The sequence below is a fragment of the Phacochoerus africanus genome, chromosome 7 (genome assembly GCF_016906955.1).
Source record: "Phacochoerus africanus isolate WHEZ1 chromosome 7, ROS_Pafr_v1, whole genome shotgun sequence".
NCBI classification, from domain to species: Eukaryota; Metazoa; Chordata; class Mammalia; order Artiodactyla; family Suidae; genus Phacochoerus; species Phacochoerus africanus.
The window spans coordinates 38409178-38434855 of NC_062550.1; the positions used below are offsets into that span (position 1 = coordinate 38409178).

General features: G+C 38.6%; 1 protein-coding gene across 1 annotated transcript in view; it reads right to left on the minus strand.

Annotated features, from left to right (window-relative positions):
* PTPRB (protein tyrosine phosphatase receptor type B) overlaps positions 1-25678 on the minus strand; it is a 126008-nt gene that overhangs the window by 63778 nt on the left and 36552 nt on the right. Inside the window, 7 exon segments of the mRNA XM_047787197.1 lie at positions 401-667; positions 5247-5507; positions 6645-6914; positions 9955-10218; positions 12086-12343; positions 13219-13494; positions 25142-25415. Coding sequence (XP_047643153.1) covers positions 401-667; positions 5247-5507; positions 6645-6914; positions 9955-10218; positions 12086-12343; positions 13219-13494; positions 25142-25415 — 1870 coding nt within the window.

Consider the following 25678-nt stretch of genomic DNA (forward strand, 5'->3'; position numbering starts at 1 on the left):
GATGCAATTTTTTTTTTTTTTTTTTGCTTTATAGGGCCGTCCCCAAAGTATATGGAAGTTTCCAGGCTAGGGGTTAAATCGGAGCTGCAGCTGCCAGCCTACACCACAGCCATAGCAACTCGGGATCCGAGCCACGTCTGTGACCTCTACCACACCTCACAGCAATGCTGGACCCTTAGCCCACTGAGTGAGGCCAGGGATCAAACCTGCATTCTCATGGATTCTAGTCAAATTCGTTTCTACTGAGCTACAATGGGAACTCCAACATGTACAGTTTGGATAGTACTGAAACTTGGGAAGGTCAGAGATAGGTCTGTCTTTAGAATGCTTGAAAAATTCTAGGACACACTTTGGAGGTTCCACATGCTTAGATCTTTGCAGTCACAGACACTCTGCTTACCTGTCCTTCCCTCCACCACCACCTGTCGGGAAGAGATTCCTCCGCTGACTGTTGTCACCACCACAGAATAGAGGCTTCCCGATTTGAGGGAGTGGAAGCTGTATCTGCTGGTCTCACTAGAGACACTTTCATTTTTGATGACCACGTTTTCATGGATGAGTAAGACTTGGTAGAACTCTCTGTCTCCCGGTGCATGGGTCCAGTTAGTAAATAGACTGCTAGTTGACCCTTGGTTGGCCACACGCAAGCCAGTCACTTGGGCAGGCACTAAAACAGAGTAGACAGAGAAGAATAAACCAATGACACTTAGTTACCCTCAGGAAGTATAACAGAAATTAGTAAAAATGGAGATGGGTCTTGAAAATGCCAATTAATATACACATTATTTGCTCAGATGCTCAGCTTTATTTCCTGTGACACATGGAGATTCTACCCTACAGAGACTCTACTATTCTGTAAAAGTTGCTTATATAGGAAATCAAAATTATTTCAGGTCCAAGGATAATATGATGCATGTATATAACTAGTTTTGGTTTTAAATTTTAAACAATAAAAGGCTATTTTTGAAGATTGCTTACTTAACATGATCTTACCTATCCCTACTCCATGAGAATTCAAAGACACATGATTTATGCGAGGGGGTGGTTGTTATGGGGTGATACTGGGAAACCCTTCAACCTGATGGTTAGATTGTAGTCTAGGAAACTGGTAAATCTTTACTGGGACAGTCTCAAGGGAACTAGTCTTATTTTACATGAAAATGCTATAGTAAGTTATATTATTATATAATGATAATGATAGAAATAACAACTATTGATTGCCTGCTATGTGTCAGTTATGGACTCTATATTTTATAAAGCTTGTATTGTTTGATAGCCATTCAGAATTCTAGACTTGGAGTTCCTGTTATGGCTCAGTGGAAACAAATCTGACTAGCAACCATGAGGACACAGGTTCGATCCCTGGCCTCACTCAGTGGGTTAAAGGATCCAACATTGCCATGAGCTGTGGTGCAGGTCGCAGATGCAGCTCGGATCTGGCGTGCTGTGGCTGTAGTGTAGGTCGGCAGCTATAGCTCCTGATTCGACCCCCTAGCCTGGGAACCTCCATATGCCACAGGTACAGCCCTAAGAAGACAAAAACAAATCAAAAACAAAAACAAAATACAAAACAAAAATTCTAGAATTGATTTTATTATTTCATCTACTGAGGAGGAAACCAAAGATCATAAAATTAGCCTATATTACAATGCTAACAAATAGTCATCCTAGGGTCCAAAGACTGATCTGTCTCATCTGTAAGACTGTGTCCCCAACTTAATAAATATTGTTAGTTTTAACCTGTCCATTAACATCTTTTACAAGATCTTGAAGACAGTACTTGATCAACACACATCTCCTTTGTGCCTCTTCCCAGAATTATGATAATCAAGGGGGTTGGAAGTTTGGTTCAACCCTTCTCAGAAATCACTGACTACTGGATTAAGATACAAACATATTCAGGGAATTCCCATTGTGGATCAGTGGGTTGGGAGCCCAAAGAGTATCCACAAGGATGCGAGTTCAAACCCTGGCCTCGATCAGTGGGTTAAAAGATCTGGCATTGCCATGAGCTATGGTGTAGGTCACAGACACAGCTCAGATCCTGCGTTGCCATGGCTGTGGTGTAGATGGGCAGCTCTGGCTCTGATTGGATCCCTAGTCCAGGAACTTCCATATGCCACAGGAGCAGCCCTAAATTAAAAAAAAAAAAAAAAAAGATACATACATATTCCTTAAAATATACTACTGTACATGAACTGGAAGATTCAATTCCAATTCTAAATTTCATAAGAAGGCAAAAGAATTTATATGCCAAAACCATTCTGAAAAACAACAAAGCTGGAAGACTAACATCATCTGATTTTAGGACTTCTAGAAAGCTACAGTGATAAAGACAGTGTGACACTGGAAGAAAAGTAGACGTAGATTGATGAAACAGGACTGAGGGTCCAGAAACAGACCAACATTTATAGAGTTGAGTGATTTTTTAAATACAGATGCAGATGCAAGCGCAATTCAGTGGAAAAGGAGAATCTTGCAACAAACAGGACTAGAATTATTATATGTTCATAATCATAAGCTTTGCTTTATATTTCACACATATACAAGTATCAACTCAAAAATTGATTATACACCTAAATTTACAACCTAAAACCATGAAACTTCCAGGAGAAAATCTTTGTGACCTTGCATTAGACAAAGATTTCTTAGACATGACACCAAAAGTATGATTCATGAAAGAAAAAATTGATGGACTGCACATCAAAATAAAAACTTCTCTTCTGGAGTTTCCATCATGGCTCAGCGGTAATGAACCTGACTAGGATTCATGAGGATGTGGTTCAATCCCTGGCCTCCCTCAGTGAGTTAAGGATCTGGCATTGCCATGAGCTGTGGTGTAGGTCGCAGAAGAAGCTCAGATCCTGTGTTGCTGTGGCTGTTGCTGTGGCTGTTGCTGTGGCTGTGGCTGGTGGCTGTAGCACAGATTTGACCCCATAGCCTGGGAACTTCCATATGCTGCAACTGTGGCCCTAAAAAGCAAAACAAACAAGCAAACAAACAAAAACAAACAACTTTCTCTTCTGCAAGATACACTAATAAGTTAATAAAAAGACAAGCCAGAGGAGGAGATCAACACGGTGGGGTAAGAGGACATGGGGGGCTCATCTCTTCCCACAAACACACCAAAAAGACATTTACATGTGGAGTAATTCTTACTGAAAACCAACTGAAAACTGGCAGAAGGATTCCTGTACAACCAAGGTTGTAAGAAAGATACACATGTAATAGGGTAAGAAGGGAAGAAAAGTGAAAGTGGCTTGGGTTGCTGCTGTGGTGCAGGTTTGATTCCTGCCCCGGGAACTTCCACATGCCACAGGTATGACCAAAAAAATGAAAAAACAAAAAACCAGAAATATCAAGTGTGGAGAATACAGAGAAATGGGAAATCTCATGCATTGCTTGTGGGAACATAAAATTTTACAACTACTTGGGAAAACAGTTTGGCAATTTCTTGCGAAGTTAAACATACCCTTAGCAAATGACACAGCAATACGAGTGGTGGGAGTAATGAAAATGATCTGAAGTCTAAAACAATGCCTTGGACTTTTGTTGCTGGTACATGTCATGAAAATCACCACAATGAACACAACTAAACACTTTGGAAAAAACGTTAAGAGTGTAAATGCATGAATGAGTTGTCAAGAATGTAAGGAATTCTCAGAGACTTGTTAAGAAAGTGTTAGAGAGATAACTGGATGCCTGAAGCTGACTTTCATCACGAGGGCATCTTTCAAACATAAATTTAAGTTTTGATTTCATAGCTTTGCAGGATCTGTGAGATAGGAGATAAAGTGTAGGACTTTCCCAGATAGAGGAACCTCATCGGCGACTATGCATAATATTGGATCCTGAAAAGTTCCAGTCTAAGTATAAGTGAAATAAATCTTTTCTTCCCATTTCCCGTATCACTGCAGCCTCCTTAATAATGGGTGGAGAAGAAAATTTTCCACTGAGAATTCATAATCTCAAGACTGTTTTCAGTGAGTCTGAAGCTCAAATTCATAAAACTTGGGTGATCAAAAACCTCAGGTTGACAATTTAGATTAAAATAAGTCTGGGTAGTTCTCGTTATGGCACAGCAGAAACAAATCTGACTAGGAACCATGAGGTTTCGGGTTTGATCCCTGGCCTTGCTCAGTGGGTAAGGATCCAGCATTGCCATAAGCTGTGGTGTAGGTCACAGACATGGCTCGGATCTGGTGTTGCTGTGGCTATGGCATAGGCCGGTGGCTGCAGCTCTGATTCAACCCCTAGCCTGGGAACCTCTATATGCTGCAGATGCAGCCCTAAAAAGCAGGAAAAAAAAAAAACAAAAACCTGGGTGGATAGTAGGCCTGTACACCTGAAAGAATCCAATGAAAATTACTCCTGAAACCCACCTTCAAAAGAGGCCTCAAAGAATTCCCATAGGCTGAAATTCCAAAGTATATGAGTTTACAGTACAGTATCACAGATATTTAAGGAAGTAAAGCACCATGAGCAAAAGGCACAAACTCAATAGGCAGCAAGACTGAACTCCTGAAGATTTCAGATATTATAATGATCAGACACAGAATATAAAATTAAAATCATTAATTTGCTTATAGCAATAAAGGGGGGAGAACAGAAATATGACCAAGGAGCAGCAGAATACAAAACAGATTTGGAAGAGAATCAAAGAAAATGTTAAAAAGTGAAGAACATAACAAATTTAAAATTCAATGGGTGGATTTAAAAATAGGTTAGACAGAACCAAAAAAAAAAAAAAATCATAAACTAAAACTAAGAGCTAAGGAAATTATCCAGACTATGGCCCAAAGAGCAAATACATAGAGTACACACACAAAATACACATATATACATATGGACAATGCCCAGTGTACATAATAAGCACTTAATGAACATTTATAAGTTTAGTGTTAGACAATTCAGGACACAGGATATTTTCAAAGACTAAATTTTTCTTTTTTTTTTTTGTCTTTTTGCCTTTTCTAGGGCCACTCCCATGGCATATGGAGATTCCCAGGCTAGGGGTCCAATCGGAGCCGTAGCTACCGGCCTACTGAGCCACAGCAACGTGGGATCCAAGCCACATCTGCAACCTACACCACAGCTCACGGCAATGCCGGATCCTTTACCCACTGAGCAAGGCCAGGGATCGAACCCGCAACCTCATGGTTCCTAATTGGATTCATGAACCACTGCACCACAACGGGAACTCCGCAAAGACTAAATTTTGTAAAAAAAAAAAAAAAAAAAATTACCTGTTCTTCCTTTTGTTGAAGATGAATTTTTTAAATCTCCACTAATACTGGTGACTGTAGCTTTGTATTTTCGTCCAGGCACTAGGTCAGTAAAAGTGAATTCTTTGGCATCTCTGGGGAGTGACTTGTGGATGATTAAGAGGTCTCTGTCATCTAGTGAGATAATGTATTTCTCCCATTCTGCTGCAGGGGTCTGCCACATGATGCTCAGTGAGGTTTCATTGGCGTGCTTGACACGAAGCTGAAGAACGGCCATGGGAACTGAGGAAAAAGCAATGGACACTTGGGTCACTGATGAACTCGGATACACTAAAGTATTCTTGAGAGATAGATTCTCTTCCATCCAAGGAGTGTTCTGGTTGAGGATTTCTTTTCTGAATATTTATCAGCATTTAGAAAAAAAAGTGCTGATCCTCCCAAAAATTTTAAAAGAAGGATTCAAAAGAATACTCTTGGAAAATACTTTACTGGGTCATTTATTTTCAATCATCATCCAGTGGATATTAATATTTGGAAAATGAAGAGATGATTAGAAGACACAGCTGGCAAGCTAAAGTTGTATCTTGGTGCTTTTCTTTATTGTTCTTCTAAGAAGTATTTGGGGCCCATGAAGTTATTTCCTTATTATCAGGCAAGACTAAAAGAGTATATATTTGAATTTCACTCTAGTATAGAGTATTCCATGTCGCAGGGATTTTTCAGAGAAATGTAGAGCTTAGTAAGCCAATGCTTTTATTTGAAAATTGAGGAAATGGACTCAGGTTGTGATTTGCCTGAGGAATTACAGTGTATGGAGACAGCAATACTAAAACCCATGTCTCAGTAGCCTCCCTCTCCTCTACCCTCAAACCTGAATATATATCCCTCTCCGCTTTAACAATCCGTCCTTGGTACCTGAAATTCTCCCATTAGTCAACCTTGGGTCAAGGCAGTGGTTCTCTAACACTGATCACCAGCAAAAGGCTGTCCACTTTTGTGGGGAGGATTTTCTCAGATTGTTTCTTTTTTTATTCTCTTGGTGTTCAAAAAGTTCTTTGTTTTATTTTATTTTTTTAATGATTTTTATTTTTTCCATTATAGCTGGTTTACAGTGTTTTGTCAATTTTCTACTGTACCCAGTCACACATACATACATACATTCTTTTTCTCACATTATCCTCCATCATGCTCCATCATAATGACTAGATATAGTTCCCAGTGCTATACAGCAGGAAAGCTTTTTCTTTTATAAAATAATGGACTGACTAGTGGACATGATTTCTAATGTTCTCCTTTGGCAAAATTAAACAATACCAAGCTATCTCAGTCTGCCAGGCTATAATATCTCAAATTCAGGAAATGCTGGAGCATGACATTGATGGTTACCTGGGACCAAATTAAGGTTCCAAATTTGCTTACCTGTCCTGCCATGGCAACGCTTATAATTCTTCAGATTTCCACTTTCAACAGTGACTTCTACCTCATACTGTCTTCCTGGTATGAGCTCCACTTCATCTATGACATAATGTGTTTCCTCCTTTCCCACGGTGATGTTCAGCAGCACCAAAGAATCATTCAAGAGCAGGATACGATACTGCTCCCAGTCGCCAGCAGGGGGCGACCAGCTCACTACCAGGGACCTCATAGAACCATTGCTGTTTGCTTCCAGGTTCCCAACTTTCTCTGGAACTAAACAGTGAAACGCTGTCAAAATAAGACACTGGAAGCCCAAAGTAAGGATACTCATTCACTTTTCATGGGCAACAATAGATAAGAGACCTTATATTTGCAATTCAAATCTTTCCTACCCTCCCCCCAATGCTTTCGAATTGCAAATGAGTATTTTGGAGCCATTTGACACCCAAGAAAGGTATGCTAAAATCATTTTAGTAATATATCAGTAATGCAGTCTTCTGTAACACTGTTAATAACCTAGTGGTGCAAATGCTGTGTTTTATTGATTGCATACCCGCCCTAGACACAATATTGATGTTACTTCTAATGATGGTGACATTGATGGATGCGGCATCTTTTGGAAGAGACCTTGGATGCTGTAGTCACAAAACATTCCTCTCTTTTCCAACTGAAATGACTACTCTTCCTGCAATATAACTCTGATCTTATCATTCCTTTGCTCAAAAACATTCAAGGTTTCTCCATTAACTACAGATTAAAACATCAAGCCCTTAGTGTGGGATTTGTAGGTCTCCCAAATCAGACCCCATGTAATGTCAGTATTCACTTTATTTCCTACAACTACCAGCTCTCATTCTCAACTCCTCTTTTTTTTGGCTTTTTAGAGCTGCACCTGCTGCACATGAATGTTCCCAGGCTAGGGATCCAATCGGAGCCACAGCTGCTGGCCTACACCACAGCCACAGCAACATGGGATCCGAGCCATGTCTGCGACTGACACCATAGCTCATGGCAATGTTGGATCCTTAAACCACTAAGCGAGGCCAGGGATCGAACTTGCATCCTCATGGATACTAGCTGGGTTGGTAACCTCCTGAGCCACAACAGGAAATCCCTCATTCCACACTCTTGAATGCTGGCCCCCAGTTTCATGATCTGTAGCTCTGTAAATCTCCTGGGCTCTTCTCTCTCTTTGCCTTTGCTTCTACCTCAAATGCTCTCCCCTCTTTTCTGTCTCAACTTGGCAAGAGCTTCACATTTTAAAGTCCCATTTGAAAACCATTTTCTCCCTCTTTACAGATCTTCTGAAAGAAAGCTTTGTTCTCTTCTTTCTGACCATATATATGGCTCTTACCTGAGATCTCCAATCGCACAGACAACAGACTCTGGAATTGTACAGCCTAGTGTAAACCCACCACTTACTGGCTAGATTACTATGGACAAATCACTAAAGTGATTACGAATCACCGAATTATCTATAAAATGGTGATAATAACAGGGTTTCTCTTGTGGTTTTGTGGTGAGAACTAAACGAAATAATGGTGTAAAGTGTTTAGTCAATGCCTGATCCACGAATATATCAATGCAATTATCATTATTAAAAGGAACTATTTTTATTTTGTGTTTGTCTTTTACATTTGTGTGATTAAAATTTAACTTCCTTAGAAGCAAAATGGTTGGCAAAGTAAATATTTCAGGCTTTGGGGGACATATAGGGTCTCTGTCTTGTACTTTTATTTTGTGTTCTTTTTTTTTTAATTTCTTTAAAAATGTAAAACCCACTCTTAGCTTGGTGCTATATAAAAACAGTTCACAGGCCATATTTGGCTGAAGGGTGTAGCTCCCAAACTCTGCTATTTTAACAACTTTCAAAGCTTTACACATGCAAATTACACAGTACTTTACACATGGAAGGCACTGGATATATGTTTGGTGATGTAAATTAATAAAATGGTTTATGGAAATCATGATTAAGGACTAACTGGCCCTTCATTAAAAGAGTTGATCATGGAAAACTGTTTGGGGGTACCTCAGAAAACTGAATATAGAACCACCATATGATCCAGCAATCCCACTACTGGGCATATATCTGGACAAAACTTTCATTCAAAAAGACACATGCACCCCTCTGTTCATTGCAGCACTATTCACAACAGACAAGACTTGGAAACAACCTAAATGTCCAATGACACGTGAATGGATTAAGAAGACGTGGTACATATACACAATGGAATACTACTCAGTAATAATAATAAAAAAAAGAACAAAATACTGCCATTTGCAGCAACATGGATAGAACTACAGACTCTCATACTAAGTGAAGTAAGTCAGAAGAGAAAGACAAATACCATATGATATCACATATCTGGAATCTAATATATGGCATAAATGAACCTACCTACAGAAAAGAAACAAACTCAAGGACATGGAGAACAGACTTGGAGTTGCTAAGGGGGAAGGGGAGCGGGGAGGCGGGAGTGGGATGGACTGGGAGTTTGGGGTTAGTAGATGCAAACTATTGCATTTTGGGTGGATAAGTGGTGAAATCCTGCTGTATAGCACAGGAAACTAAATCCAATCACTTGTGATGGAACATAATGGAGAATAATGTTAGAAAAAGAATGTATATATACATATAACTGGGTCACTTTGCTGTGCAGCAGAAATTGATGGAACACAGTAAATCAACTATAATAAAAATTTAAAAAATAGGGAGTTCCCATCATGGCGCAGTGGTTAACAAACCCGACTAGGAACCATGAGGTTGCGGGTTCTATTCCTGCCCTTGCTCAGTGGGTTAAGGATCCGGCGTTGCCGTGAGCTGTGGTGTAGGTCACAGACGTGGCTCAGATCCCACGTTGCTGTGGCTCTGGTGTAGGCCAGTGGCTACAGCTCCTATTGGACCCCTAGCCTGGGAACCTCTATATGGTGTGGGAGTGGCTCAAGGAAAGATAAAAAAAAAAAAAAATAATAATAATAATAGCTGATCAGAAATTCTTTATTTATTAGTATCAGTGCTAATTCATGTTGGCTGCTTAAGTGGTGTGACATGAAATAGCACAGGGCAGAGCCAGTTATCCAGATCATTCAGGAATCAATTCAAATAGATTTGCTTAAATAACTCAGATGAAAGCAATTAACCCTGCGCTTTACAGAGGGGGGACCCTGGCTCATAGACATCCTTAGCCATGGTAATGGCCATCATACTTCCCAGTTTGGGAAAGGAATTTTCCTTCTAAAGTATTTTGTCCTGTTCTAAGATGAATCAGAGAGTGATGTGAGCAACTACAGAATTTCTGGAGCCTTGACTCACCTGTTCTGCCCACTGCTGTCTTGTGAGCAGACAATTCACCAGAGACACAGCTGATGGTAACTTGATAAAGTCGTCCAGGGGTTAAGTTTTTAAACTGAGTTTCAGTAATGTGGGGTGCTAATATTTTAGATTCTTTGACAGTCCCTTGGTGAGACAGGGTAAGGTTGTAGAAATCCACATTTCCAGAAGGTCTTTGCCACTTGGCTTTTAGAGAGGTCATAGTGCCATCATTTGTCACCTTCAGATTTGAGACTTCCATAGGGGCTAATCAGGAAGGAAAAGAAAGAGACTTTAACCCAGGACACCATACCACTCTTATGGGCAGATTCTGACCTGTATTTTAATCTCTACAAGCCACATTTTCTGCTCTGAAGAAAACAACTTCATGAGGTAAATATAATACTGCAAAACCAAAAAAAGGTTGTCTGGCTAGTGGAGAGAGAACAAAAATGGCAGTCAGGAGCCCAGATTCTGGCTCAAACTTGGCCATTGGTTGGTTGGGCAATTCTGGGCAGCTCGGTCTATCTCACTAAACCTAGGGGTCATTATTGCCTAATGATGACTTGGTCAAAAAACTTAAAATGGCCTTTTCCAGTTCTAAAATTCTTTAAGTGGAATCCTCAGTGAAGTCTGTCTCTGCCTAATTTCTTCTCATTTTTATGTACATAATAATAGCAAGTACATAATAAATAGATTGGTTGGTTGATTGGCTATCACCAAATTTTGTGTGCTAAAATACTTTATTTTCATATTAAGTCATGATAATGCTTAAGAGTTATGTCATTATTTCGTCAGAGAAAAATGGTTATAAAGGAGAGATACTTTGGTGGATATTTTTTCTACCTCTTTTCTTGCCTATGCTATAATTTTGGGTCTCACTAATGGTGTAATATAAATTAATAATGTTTCATTAAAGTAATGAGTATAACATGCTGATTTGCATAGGCCAACTCAGAAGTGTAACTTGCTGTAGAGCTACATAATAATTCTTCAGCTAAATGGTATTTTTGTTGGGAATATCAATATATCTTTGAGATGTGATACGAAAGATATATAAATGAATAGGTGTCCCCAAAGATCTCTTCACCAAACTTCCTATAGTTTAAGGAACTTTCTCCACAATAGTAATTTCTCAGGCACTGCATATTTTAGAGTTTCTCTTAAAGTCACATAGCTTGCTAAAGGAGAGGACTTATTAACACATTACTCCTACCAGAAGCCTTAGAATCCACTTGAACCTAAGTTCCATGAGAACAAAGACTACATCTCTCTTGGACATTGCTATATCCACAATGCCTAGCATATAGTTTACACATAATAAATACTGCTTAAATGAATGAATGCATGAATGAATGTGAATATAAATTATTTATTAAAACTTAGCACAAACTAGTTTTCTGGCTATGTTAGGCTATGAGAACAGCTCCTATAGCATTGGGTCTCTGGAGGTGTTTTATTGGCTAGATGGTTTGGGAAATGGCTGTTTCACGGCAGTAGGCCTTTGTATAGCACTGGGAAGCTATACAAAGCACTACTTCATTGCCAGTGAGTTCACAAAGGCAGAGGATGCCTGTTTTAGAGAAGGAAGTAGGAGTCCTTAACTAAAAAGAGAAGCTGACGCTGTATCACTGATTAACTTTGCTATTCCAGAATGTTGTCAAGGGCTAGACTAAATGTGAATAAAAGGGAATCTCTAAAAAAGAATGTATACATACATATATATATATATACACACACACACACACACACACATACATAAAAGAATGTACATACATATATGTGTGTTTGTGTATATAATGTGCATATATATATAATGTGTATACATATGTGTGTATACACATATATGCATGTATGACTGGGTCACTGCTATACAGCAGAAATTGACAGAACAATGTAAATCAACTATAATAGAAAAAATAAAAACCTAAAAAATAAAATAAATTAAAAGTAAGGAATAACACGGGGGGAAAAAAGGGAATCTATCTTTCTCTAAGCAGAAAAGTAGATAGGTCTTCTGTAACACATGGATTTCAACTTGTCCTATATTACCTTTATTCAAACCTTTAATAAACATTGTTATTTAAACATTTCCTTGATTTGAGGTTTATTCTTATTAGCTAGGGAAACTTACTTGTCCTGGCTGGTTTCCATCTGTAGTTTTGCAGCCCTGCAGCCTCGGTAACAATGGTGACATTATAGAGGTGACCAGGTGTCAGTCCATGAAAAGCATAGGAAGTAGTAGATTTGTCCACAGTATTACTATGAACTAGAATCCCTTTGTCCATTAGCATCAAGTGGTATCGTTCTACGTTCCCAGGGCCACGTGACCAGGAAATCAGGAGGGAATTAGTTTCCGCTGAAATACCAACATCTTTCACTGGGGATGGCACTAGTGGGATAAAATGCATTTCCAAGATGTCATTCATAATTTCCTTATAGAAGATACAGACCCATTTAATTTGAAATCACAATTCATTTATGCTTCTCTGTACATCTAACTTGTGTGATAACTAGTGAAAACACCACTCCTAAAATTTTACTGGAACCTGGATTAATGCCCTTTTCAAAACCCACAGCTTAAAGCTACATCATAGTTTACCTGTTTGTCTCCCTCACTTAGCAGGTATTAAGGTTGATTTTGCCAATGAAGTACGATGGAGCATAGCAGTAAAGAGAAAAGAAAAAGGAAAGAACTAGAGAAAATGAAACATAGAAAGAGAGCAACAAAAGCAGGCGAGAAAACCAGGAAGACTGAATGGTAAGAAAGTCCATTATGGAAGGAAATGGTAATTGATATCGGATGTGTGGGTACAAGCAAAGGCTTGTTCCAAACAGCTGAATATTTAGGAAACACCATGACTTGATGTTATGAGAAGAATATATAGCGGAGGGAAAATATTTTAAAAGTAAGTTTTATGGAAAAAACTGAGAAAATGAGGCAGAAATTTCTGCTGCTTTAGATATGCATTAGAAGGGCCACTGGGAAATAGCTTCTTCATCCTGGTGAAAATTCCAGTCCCAGAGAAATTCCATAACTTGCTCAAAGTCACCCAGCAAGCTAGAAGCCCAACCACACCTCCTTGTTTCCAGTCCAGTCTTTTCCTTGTTATCGAGCAGCATTTGTTTGTCTATCTATCATCTATCTATCTACCAATCTATTTATTTTTGAACTCAGGGCATTCTTACTCCCATTTCTTGAATTTAATGTAATTTCCAAAGAAGCACAGATTGTTAAATACCAAACTATCTGTAAACAAGTCTTACCTGTTGATCCATTGGTATAAATTGTAAAGGAACGTTTATCTCCAGAAATAGCTGTGATGGCAATATTGTATTTATTACCAGCAGTGAGGTTTAAAAATGTATATTCATTCCGTGCAGTTCTTTCTTGAATTTGGGCCCCCTGTGTCTTTTGGTTATCATCCAGTAGCTGCACCTCATACCAGGTGACTTTGCCCGAAGAAGGAGTCCACCAAACATGCAAGCTGGTGGAAGTAGTTTTCTCTTTACTGACTTCAAACCTGGCAGGAGGTAAAGGATCTGTAGGGCAAAAACCCGAAAAAAGATAAGGTACCTTGAAGACTTTTGCTGATACATTTTTACCTTGCTGAAATCCAGATTCATTTTCCTTCAAGACTTTAAGAATCTGCTGCCAATGAAATAAACAGGTATCTTACACCACTTCCAAACTTACCATTTCACTTGGAATAGAAACCCACCTAGCTACCAGTCATATAACTCCTTTTTCTGATAAAAAAATTTTTTTTGAAGACAGCTCTGAGTTTGGAAACCCAAGCAAGCTTCTATTTACTTTGGCTTGCAAGTTTTGCACTTTTCAAACATTGACAAACATCTAGGCTCTGCCTGGATAAATACCGAACATCTCAATCAAAAATATAGATTTTAAGAAATAATTTTAAAATTTGTACCAAATTTTCTCTTTTTTTTTAGGTTGTGGGTTTGGGGGGTTAAGCATACACAACTTTGGGGGAGCAGTTGGAGATCAGAAAACCACAAAAGATACAGACTTGATTATGAGCCTAGGCTAGGCGTGCTCATTCAAATGAATTCTTTCAATAACTGGTATTCCCTATATCCCTAGACTTTCTAAACTTGAGTTCTGGGTCATTTTGGAGCTGCTGAAGCTCCCAGAGCAGGTGGAAATGGGTTAGTCCTGTAACTGGCTGTTCACTTAGTTTCAACTCTTTATGCCACGGGTCAGTTTGAGGAGACCTCTATCCCGTATACTGAATTCTCACTGTAGAACTTGAAATACAAGGGACAGCATGTCTCCAGGTTAGGAACTAAGACAATAATGTTTAGTGAGCAGATGATGCAGTGGGACCATTCGAGAAATAAGGCTCTCCCTATGCTGAATGTTGAGAATAAGAAACATTGACAGATTTTACATATTAATAATTTTCAGAAATCCTACATGGTTCTTGATCTAGAGAATACAATCAAAATCTGGGAGACTAACTTTCAAGAATCAGGTTAGAGGCTTTAGTGGCATGGCTGTAGAGCACTCAGTTCTTAGCTACCTCTTGGTAAATTATATTTTACTCATGAAATAACCTGAGGGATTCTAGCATCTTCGTAGAACAGCGTATGTTTTAAGAAAGTGTTCACTTGTGACTAACTTTAACACAAATAGAAACAAGGTAATCTTTATATTCAAGAGGCTTTTATAGCCAGACAGCTCAGTACTATGGGTCACCTATAGAGAGGCCAAACATAAGCTAAATCCAGCCAAACCAAGGTGGCTTGAGAGCCCAAAGTGCAGGTGAGCCTGAAGAACAAGGTTGTGTGGTTATACCCTAGCACAGCACAGGTTTACCTGAAGAGAACAGACTCTAGTCTGACGGCCTGGGTTTGAATCCAGGTCTCCTGCCTTCCTGTGCCTCTGCTGTCTCCTCTATGCAATGCTGGTAACAATACTATTCTTTTAGTAGAACTATTATGAAGATTAAACAGAGCTCTCTCTCTCTCTATTTTTTGCCACACCCAGGGCATATGAAAGTTCCTGGGCCAGAATCGAATCCAAACCGCAGCTGAGACCTACATCAGAACTGCAGCAACACTGGATTCTTAACCCAGTGTGCCTGGAAGGGATCAAATCTGTTCTTTAGCAGTGACCGGAGCTGTGCCACAGCAGGAACTCCTAAATTGAGCATTTTTTCTAGACCACTTTGAATTACAGACAAAATGGAGGCAAAAGTGGAACACATTTTTTAAAATTAAACTGATAATCCCTTTAATTGCCTCCTTCAAAAAAAAAAAAATTTGGAAAAATCTTATCAGTTTATTCCCATGAACTAACTTTCTAGTTCTTAAGATAAAATTTTAAAATTCCGAAGATGATTCTCATTTATGGGTTCTTGAGGAAAAACTGTATATTTTTGGTGGCAATATTATTTAAATTTTCTATCCTGTGTAACAGTCTATAATTAAGGACGTCATAATAAAAGAACGTAATTTCCCCTCGCAGAAAGTTTTCTTGTTATCACGAGATTCTAGTAGCCAGAGACACTCAAGAGCAACCTTGTCAGAGCCAACTGAGGTGATGCATTTTTGCTGAAGAGGCACTTTAAGGACAAGGATGAGAGGGACAGCTGCTTTCCAGTGATAGTTCAAAAGGGATCAATGCTGTCACTGAAGTCCACAACCCAGCCAGATAAAGGTTAAATGATGCTGCCATCAGTATGATCTAAACATATATCATGTGCAAAATACGAGCTATAGAAAATGAATTTTAAGGTTGCGTGCCTAGAAGGTGAAGTTCAGAAACGCAGACTTTATCTAATCTCTCTGAGCCAGAAAACAAAACAGTCAATCCTTTGTACATCCGCTAGAACAAAGGAACAATGAGATTGGGAAGTGCCTGGGCTGCAAGAACCTGCACTGGAAACAAATACTTAAAACCCCATTTATACTGTGATAAAGCTCTTTGCTGGCAGTTATCCACCATTGCTACACATGCTGCAGAAGTTCAATAGTTTTCAGACTTCTTTTCAATCTAAACCCAAAGAAAACTCTGCTGTATTAAAAAAAAAGTTTTCAATATTTTATTAGAAATAAATTAGATACTTCCATTAAGGAATTTCATCTATCATCTATCGATTGATCATCTATCATCTACCTATCTAGACAGATATCTAGATATCTAGATAGATATATGAAAGAATTCTCATGCTATTCCAACATTTAAGTATATGTCTGTAATCATCTAATGTGACAGAGATATAACCCTAACCCTAACCCTAACCCTAACCCTAGAAATCCCTATTTGACTTTTGGAAATTATGTTGATGGCTAGCAGTATCAATGCACACATGTGCACTCGTAGTCTTTCTGGTGTCTTCAACCACTGCTCTCATACATACAGTATCCAATGAAGTATATTATAAGCCATGAGAACTGTTGAAAACCACAAATCAGTAATTTAATCTCAATCAATATATCAAAATTTATCATTAGCCATAAATTTGAGACATCTTTGTCTGTACTTCTTAGTTCTAATAGACCTAGAATATGGAATGTCAAATGCAAAATTCTGCAGGGGTCAGTTGTTATATTTCTATGAATCTACCAGGATCAGGAAGCCCCAGAATTTTTTTTTTTTGGCACGAAATAGATTTATTAAGATAGGATGCTTATGAGACATGCAAGTGAGTGGGCAGACAAGGACGCTCTGCCAGAATTTTCTAAGTAGGCTTGTTGTCAACCCCATTTTTCTAATAAAAGTTTAGCTAAATTCCTGAATCGAACTTTTCCCTTTGAAAAAAAAATTGAGACTTAGGAAGAGGGAGAAACATATTATAAAATGGAAATGATATTTGCTTAAAAATTCTTTTGTATGGCCATTAAAACATTATTACCTATTGTTACAGTAATTTGCAGAGTGTTTAAAATTCAAAATGATAGTATTTATTTGGGAAATAAATAACCTTATAACAAGAGTGCAGGCAATCTATAAATCAGTGCTATAACCTTTTTTTTGAAGGTGTAATAGTGCACAGTATCTTGGTGTAGGATTTGTTTACCATGTGCTTGATTAGTTGGGATGGGTGGTCAGAGGTGTTAAGTGACTCATTTACATCAGACAGGTAACAAATAATTCAGCCAAGTCCCGGGTTCTTTTCTACCACAACTTAGTTGTCTCAGGGTCGGAAATGATTTCGTGAGTCACATAGTTAGTATAACAACAAAAAAATCAAACCAGATGTCTATGAAAAATAATAAGACAAACTTTCCAGAACTTTCATTTGATGGTTTGGATACTGCAGCATAGATAAATGAATAATAACACTAGTGACAGCTAAATTTAATTCTGTGGCTAGGACATTTCCACTGATTCATTTTTATTTTTATCCATTTAAAAAAAATTTTTCTTATCTGTTTCCCCCCCCCCCAATCTTACTGCTTTAACTTGTGGTCCCATCACCTTGTGTCTGTATAACTGAGTTTTCTGGGTGTCTTCCTTATTTCAGTCTTTCTTCCACTGTTGTCATATAACCTCTTTGTATGTCCCTCCCAACCGCCATCTTCATCCCCCTGGAAGCATCATGAACTCTTCATGAGATGAAGCCTGAGTTTCTCCATAGGCACTCAAGCTCTCCCCAACCAGAATATTATCCTCTAGTCACCCCTCCAACACACACCTTATCTTTCACCATGAAAGTAGTCATGGCAACTACTTTTTAAATGTGATTACAGAGTCAACCTCTGTAGCTTTACAGGAATGAGGATACTATTCCAGTTAAAAGCAGGGTGGTTAGGAAACTGGAAGCTGTAGCACTTTATATATAATGGAGTGAACATCAACTATTCATACAAAATAACTGGGAGTTTTCTCATAAAAATCAAGGTAAGGGTGGGGCAAAAGCCACAAAGCATTTCTTGGTACATGTTTTTGAAAATGAACAGAAGGAGAAAATGAAAAAGCAATTGCGTACCACCTGCAGTTAATTAATACATTTATAGAGAAGCAAGTTTTTTTTTTTATTGTTGCTATTTGACTACAGTCAGCTTTCTGACTTATTATAAGATGATACACTACATTATGCTACTCTATCAGATTAACATGCACTTCATTTATCAATTTTATATACTAGATAAAAGTCCAGGTAGCAAGGATCATTCAAAGTTTTAACAGGCTTGAAATTAAAGTGGCTTTGACAATCATTTGCATTGTGATTACCAATATTCGACCTCTGGGCATCTACGGTTTACTCAAGTGCTAAAGACATATGTGAAAAGGATAAACGCAAAGGTGTCTCATCAGGGAGGCTGGCTTTGATGTCATACTAGATCTGCTTCAAATCCCAACACTGTCATTTCAAACCATGACTTTAGGCAAGTTGCTTCATTGCACCAAGGCTGAATTTCCTCATCTGTAAAATGGGACTAACAATACCTACTTTACAGAGTTGTAAGTGTTAAGAGGTAATGGAGGCAAAATGTCAGGGGCAGCCCCGGCAGGAAGTACCTCAGTAAGTGCTAGTTGGTGTGAGGGTTGTGGCTATTCCTGCTGTTAAGAGCAACACAGGCCAGCATCAATGCTGACCATGCAAAAGGAGAAAGATGTCCAAGGGTGAAGTTCTCAGAGGTGGGATTCACAGAGGAAATGGACTCTCGCAAGTTTGGAAGGTCAAATAGGAGTTAGAAATCAGAGGGCATTACAGAGTGAGAGAGCTGTGTCAGCTAAAGCACTGAAAAGCTCACTTCTACTGAGTATTAGAGAACCATGTCAGCACTGAGGGTACCCTGACAGCTGACGGAGACTTTCAGGCCTTCATCCCAGGTGATCTCTCGGCAGCCCCACCCCAGTTCTTTGCTATTAACAATGAGGTTTTCTCAGTATTATTTAAATGCTACATAAATGCATATAAAGGGAAGTCCTTTAGCCTCCTCTTCCAATCAAAGTTCTGCACAGCAAGTCTCTCTTATATAGAAATTCATGTGCTGGAGTTCCTGTCGTGGCTCAGTGGTTAACAAATCCGACTAGGAACAATGAGGTTGCGGGTTCAATCCCTGGCCTTGCTCAGTGGGTTAAGGATCCGGCGTTGCCATGAGCTGTGGTGTAGGTTGCAGATGCAGCTCGGATCCCACGTTGCTGTGGCTGTGGTGTAGGCCGGCGGCTACAGCTCTGATTCAACCCCTAGGCTGGGAACCTCCATATGCTGCGGGAGCGGCCCAAGAAATGGCAAAAAAAGACAAAAGAAAAAAAAAAGAAATTCATGTGCTATCACTTGATGTGTGCTTCCAAACTTGGACATCTAGATACTAAGGAAGTCAATATTACGTCCAATATTGATAGTGTGGCTATGTTAAAAACAATGATTATCATTATTTAATGCATACTGAAATATTTATAAATGAAATTAAATGATGACTTGGATTGTGTCAAAATGACGTGGGGATACAGATGAAACAAGATCCCTCAATAGGTAACTGGTGAAGACAGGTGATGAGTACACGGTAGTTCACTATACTATTATGTTTGTTTACTTTTTGCATATTTGAATTTTTTCCACCTAAAAGGAAGAAAAACAAAAATCAAAACCAAAAATCCCTGGAAAGCTGGATATATACCTACCATGTTAATTTTAGTGGCATAGATTCATCCCTGTTTGTATACATTCATACATATAGAATGGGCTGGACTTCTACATGGTCAGAAAGGTGTCAGTATTATCTTTTATCCCCCAGGAGGATTCCAGGGAATTGGTGTTCAGGAATGGAGGATGAAACAAATTTTCTTCCATTCTGCACAGACAAATTCAATCTATAGAATGCCATGCCCATCCATAGCAGTCAGACTAAGGGAGAAGCTTCCAAACACACAAAAAGTCATGTTCAGAGAACTAGGTTGGTTGAGTCTATATACATAGTTCAGCCTGACCTCAGAATTCCTGAAATAAATAGCAAGGCTAATTGCTAAATACTGAAGTCCATCATCAAAAGTTCAACACAAACAAAAATCAGAATTATTTAATCACACTAGAACATATTCAATCATTATCTTACCCTTGTGTAGGCTAAGTATCTATATCTTTTAATAATTTCTCTCTTTAAAGGTGAGTTGAAAAGTAACAACAAAAATATCATATGTAATGTGAAAAAACAAATACCAACTAGAAAATTACTTCCATTCTACGGAGTAGTGGAAAGAATTGGGAGTTGGGGCCAGTAAATCAGGGTTTAAGGTCTGGGTCTATCATATATTAGCATTTGGGTTCGTGATTAGTTAATTCTTACGACTATCAATCTCACCTCCAACCTGAAAGTAATAATAGGAAACTTACTACACAGTACTGTTCTAGAATTTATGTATGAACTCATTAAAATCTCAAAATGACACTATGAAGTGAGCATTATTTTTCTTATTGTCCTCATTTTACAGATTAGAAGAGGTTAGTAACTTGCCCAAGGCAACTTGGTTAGTAAGTGATGGAGGCAGCTGCTTTCAGAGCTCAACTCTTAACTACCATGTAACCTGTGCCTTCATGACACTCTCTCCAAAGGCGTACCATATGGATATAATTCAACAATATATGGCCAGTATAATATATATTTTATACTCATACCTACTAAACAACGTAGGCAAAAGTACTTTACATACTATAAAAGCACAAGACAAATATTAGGGTATTATTTTCTTTGTGGGAAAGACAATATATATTCCTGGGCATTACAGATTAACCAGGCATAAAGAGGAATGGTACCAAAATCATAATGCCAATGAATAATAGAAAAACTGTCAATAGCCCGTGAACTTCAATGTGCATTGATTCGCTTTGATATTGCTTAAAATCAGACACCCGAGCTCCACTCCTAAATTCATTACATATGAGGCAGAAGCCAGGAACATATCTCTATAACAAACTCTGCAAGAGATTTTGATGCCAGTAGCTGATAGATATTTTTGAGAAATAATGGCCTATGTTTAAAGCCATGTGTTATGGACTGAATGGAGATTCTACTGCCCAAGTCCTAACCACCAATACTTCAGAATGTGATTGTATTTGGACATAAGATCTCTAAAGAGGTAACTGAGTTGAAATGGGGTCTTTAGGGTGGACCCTAATCCAATAAGACTGGTGTCTTTATAAGAAGAGAGAAGCCAATCATAGATGCCTCAGAAGAAACCTGCTGACAACTTAATCTGGCACTTTCAGCCTCCAGAGCTGTGAGAAAATACTTTTGTTGTTTAAGCCATCCAGTCCATGGTATTCTGCTATGGAAGCCCTGGAAAGTTAATACAATAAGCAACACTTGGAGGTGGAAATAATAGTTGACAGGGTGATTTGGTAATTTTTTAAAAAATTAAAGACAGAGGAGTTTCCGTCATGGCACAGTGGAAACACATCTGACTAGGAACCATGGGGATGCAGGTTTGATTCCTGGCCTCACTCAGGGGGTTAAGGATCCAGCATTGCCATGAGCTGTGATGTAGTTCGCAGAGGTGGCTTGGATCTGGTGTTGCTGTGGCTATGGTGTAGGCCAGCAGCTGTAGCTCTGATTAGATCCCTAGCCTGGAAACCTCCATATGCTGCAGGTGTGGCCCTAAAAAGAAAAAAAAAAAATTAAAGACAGAGAAATGAGCCATATATAAAGCGATAATTTTTTTTGTCTCTTATTATAGGTTGATGAATAATTACTTGAATGACTAACAAGAAAGCATATGCCACTAAGATATTCTTCCTACAGGTAAATTTCTCTACCATAACAAGAAAGCATATGCCACTAAGATATTCTTCCTACAGGTAAATTTCTCTACTGCCCTGGGCTCTATAATTTACCCAAAACCCAAGGAGAACAGACCACGTTTTTAGTATACTTAGATTCTTCCACTAAAATTTAACTTTAGTTATTAATATTTGTCTGTCATCTGCCTATTCATTCATAGAGCCACCCATTCATCCCTCCATTCATTCATCCATCTATCCATCCAGTTAATCAATCTTTACTGAACACCCATCATGGGCTTAGATACTGAAAAACTACTTCTTATTGGTGGGAAGATAAAAGTCTCCCCAAATTTCTAAGTGAAAACTCTACAGTTTCACATACACAAAAAAAACCCCACAAATATCCTCAGGATACATTCAGGTAAGGAAATAAATAAGTGGTCCAGTGAATTGTATCTGAAAGAAGAGAAGCCACAACTCAACTCTAGAGAGTGTTGGGCAGACTGGCTGAGTTTTGCCAAATCTTGGCAATATTTTAAGAGAATCCATAATCTGGTATTTATGTGAATTTTCCATTCTTAATGCTGGTGAAATAATCTGAATCGTTCACAAATGTTACATATCTATTATTTAGACATCCCAGGGGATACCAGTTTGCAGCATCTGCTCTACACTCTGAGGTGAGTGTTAACAAAATGTTGAGTTCTTCACTATCTGCTATCTTCATAATCTGATTTCTGATGCATTCATAACCAAATGATTTGGCTTTCGACTTATTACAGTTGTTGCATTGACCATTTATGACCACGTACGCCTGAGAGAGGCAAGATCTTCATACAGGAAAGAAGTGGGTAAAACTCTGTCATCACCCTTATCCTGATGTGTGGCTCTCACTTCTGTACAAGACTACAAGGGCAGAGACCATGTTGTTTGTCACCTTTATAAGCTCACCCATCACTATGTGGTGTAATTCTAATTCCCAGCAGTGTCCCTAAACGTTTGATGAGCTGAATTTGAATCCACATATGTTTTTCAATTCTGATTTTTAAATCGGGAGTGAAAACTAATTGTTACTGAAATAGTCCCCATTTAGTTAAGGTCATGTCTACATTATTAAATATGTAAATATGTAAATTATTAAAATAACTATTTTACATACTTTGTCAGGAAAAGCGACTGGACAAATCACATGTGGAATGATAGAGATAATCTAAGCAGATACTGTATGTCCAGCCAAATCATGCTTTGCTCTCACTCTATATATTTTACTCTGTACTGATAAGATAGGTAGAATGGAATAAGAAAAGCACAACATATTTGAATGACTTTTTTTTGTTTGAAGTTGTATCTTGACTTCATGACTTAATATTATGTTACTAGTTGGTCCTGCTTTAATAACAGTAAAATAAATCTGTGACTCTCCTCCCTCTAGCTTAGCAATTAATTTAGAAGAATACTTGTACTTTCTCTTAACTTAAAGGAAAAAATTCACAAATGTCCTTAACATAGAGAAAGCCCAAAAAATAAGTAACAACCAACCAAATAATTCTCTCTGAAACACTTTTTTTAAAAAATTCTTAATTAAAAAAATGTTTATTTAAAGAAAATTATTTTTAAAATAGGGAGAATCCTGAGTAAGGTTAGACCATCATATAAATAAGCATGAAAAATTATCATTATACAAACATCACTTGCAAATTCATTCTTCACCTTTGGCATGGAGCTCATAAAATTTGTGAGGAAAAGTATATTTGTGGTACTATAAAAAGAAACTCCCTAAGAAAAAAAATGAGACACCGAATGCTAAGAAGTGCAAATGCTGATGAAGTCTTTTAAAAGCCAACATAGTCAATAAAATGCAAATGTTTCTTACATTTCACAAATGTCTCTGGACTTGAAACACCTACATGCAAAACTAAACTCAAAACACATTCTAACTAATGACATCCACAGTGAGTCCCTCTTCATCAATGTTTTTTTTCCAAAAAGGAAAACCTCTGGATTAAATGAGTGAATTCTGGCTTCATGTTTTCACCTTTTCTCCCATAAGTTTTGGAAGACTCACCTGTTTCTAAAAATGGTTTCGTCCCATTCAATACAGACACCTTATCAAATGTAAAGAATACACCTGGAAGTTCTACATCATAAATTTCACAGGATTAGCCATCTGAGTGTTCACAAAACTATCCTCCCATACCAAGAAACCAACAATTTTATAACTAACAATTCGGCCACTTAAACTTCTGTGAAATGTTCTAACTATGTGGTTGATTTCTATCTCTTTGATTCCATGTAAAAATACAACCACATTTTGAACACATGGTATCTCTTTTCAATTAAAGTTTCTGCAAATCACAGATTATCTAACTTTCATCTGAGGTCAGTCAAGTGATGTAATTGGACATTCTTAATTAATAAGAGAATATTTGATTGGCTTATTACATGAGCCCAGTTACACTTCCTGACCCTGCTGTAACTGCCCTGATAACTAACCATTCTCACATCTCTTTAAAGAACTCCAGCTAAAGAAGTGATCTTTGTTTAGGTTGAGTGTGAGAGAACAGCAAGGACAACAAATTTAACTTTCAGAATTTTTCAGTAAAGTTTGACTTTCTCTATGAAACTTCGCTACTTTATTTGTTTGCTACTGGAACAAACAAAGCTAACGTTAAAAGGAAGGCTAATGAATTCATAAGACATCAAAGTCACTAGAAAATTTAGGACACATCTGAGGGTGGCTGTGGAGATTAACGAGGTAACAGGCACAACAACCCCTAAGAAGGCACTTGGTAGGAACTCAGACCTGAATGACCAAGTCTAACACACTAATTTTACAGATAAGAAAACTAAGGCAGGAAAAGATAAATTCTTACGATATATACATGCAAGGATTTACCAAAAGTGAACAGAAAATGGCTCACTTAAGATACAGAGTAACCAAAGGACGGTCTCTGCTATTGCACGGTTTTAGTTACTCGAGTGATTAAAAAATAATTGTCATACGCTCACATCAAGGGACTTTTCTAATTTTCCCCTAGGAAGGACTCTATTCTATTCTTGGTGATTTTATGCCCTGGTTCCAAAAATAAACCAAGCTGAGGAAAGGCATATCTCTAATCATTGCACTTCCATTATTTGTTCTAAAAACATTTACTTAAAATTATTCCAGGGCTTGGCAATCTAATGCCATGGAAGCTCTAACCACATCACTTTCACAAATTCCTTCCACCGTCCACAGTTTCTCTTTGCTGTACTCCCCCTTCAAGTGGCTAGTCCGCTGTTTTCAGCACTAGGGAAATCTCTGAAAGTCAACCAAGCTGCTTCTGGCCACATCTGAGGAGTCTACAAGTCTTGGTCAATAGTTATCGTCACAGGTATTTTTACCTTTATTATTATTATTTTGTATGCCTGGAACTCAAGTGAAATACCAGCTTGAAAAGGCAGGGCTCAGCCCAGAGTGGCCCAGCCGTCCAACTGCACCTGTCACTCTTTACCTGTTTGCAAGACCACAGTTTTCTCTTCTCCAGTCAGAGACACAATCCTGAAGTTATAAATGGTTCCTGCTTGTAAATCCTTGGGGTTACATCCATAGGTGGTGTTGTCTATCCGCACGGGGTGGCACCATGCAACCCGCGACGTGTCACTGCTGTAGGTGAGGCTAAAGTTACAGGGTGATGCCAAAGTTCTCCACTGGAGAGACACCGACCGGTTGGAGACCCTGGACTCCGTCAGGGTGAAGTTGCATCTCACTCGCTCCCCCAGTCCAGTCTGCAGAGGAACCAGAACAACAGCTGAAGCTCGGCTGTCTAGATCTGCCCAGGGACAAGTCCGTCACAAGCTCCCCAAGCTTCCTCCACTCACCTCTGGCCCCCAGCTCCAGCCCACCCATCCCTTCGCCCTCCAGCCAGAGAAAAGCCCTGCGGCCCAGGTGGGTGGCCATTTTCTCCCTAGCTGCTCTTTCTCCGGAGCAGCTGGTGAGAGAAGGGGGCTTTTTGCTTTTGACAGTGGCATGAGCTGTCACTCTGACTGGT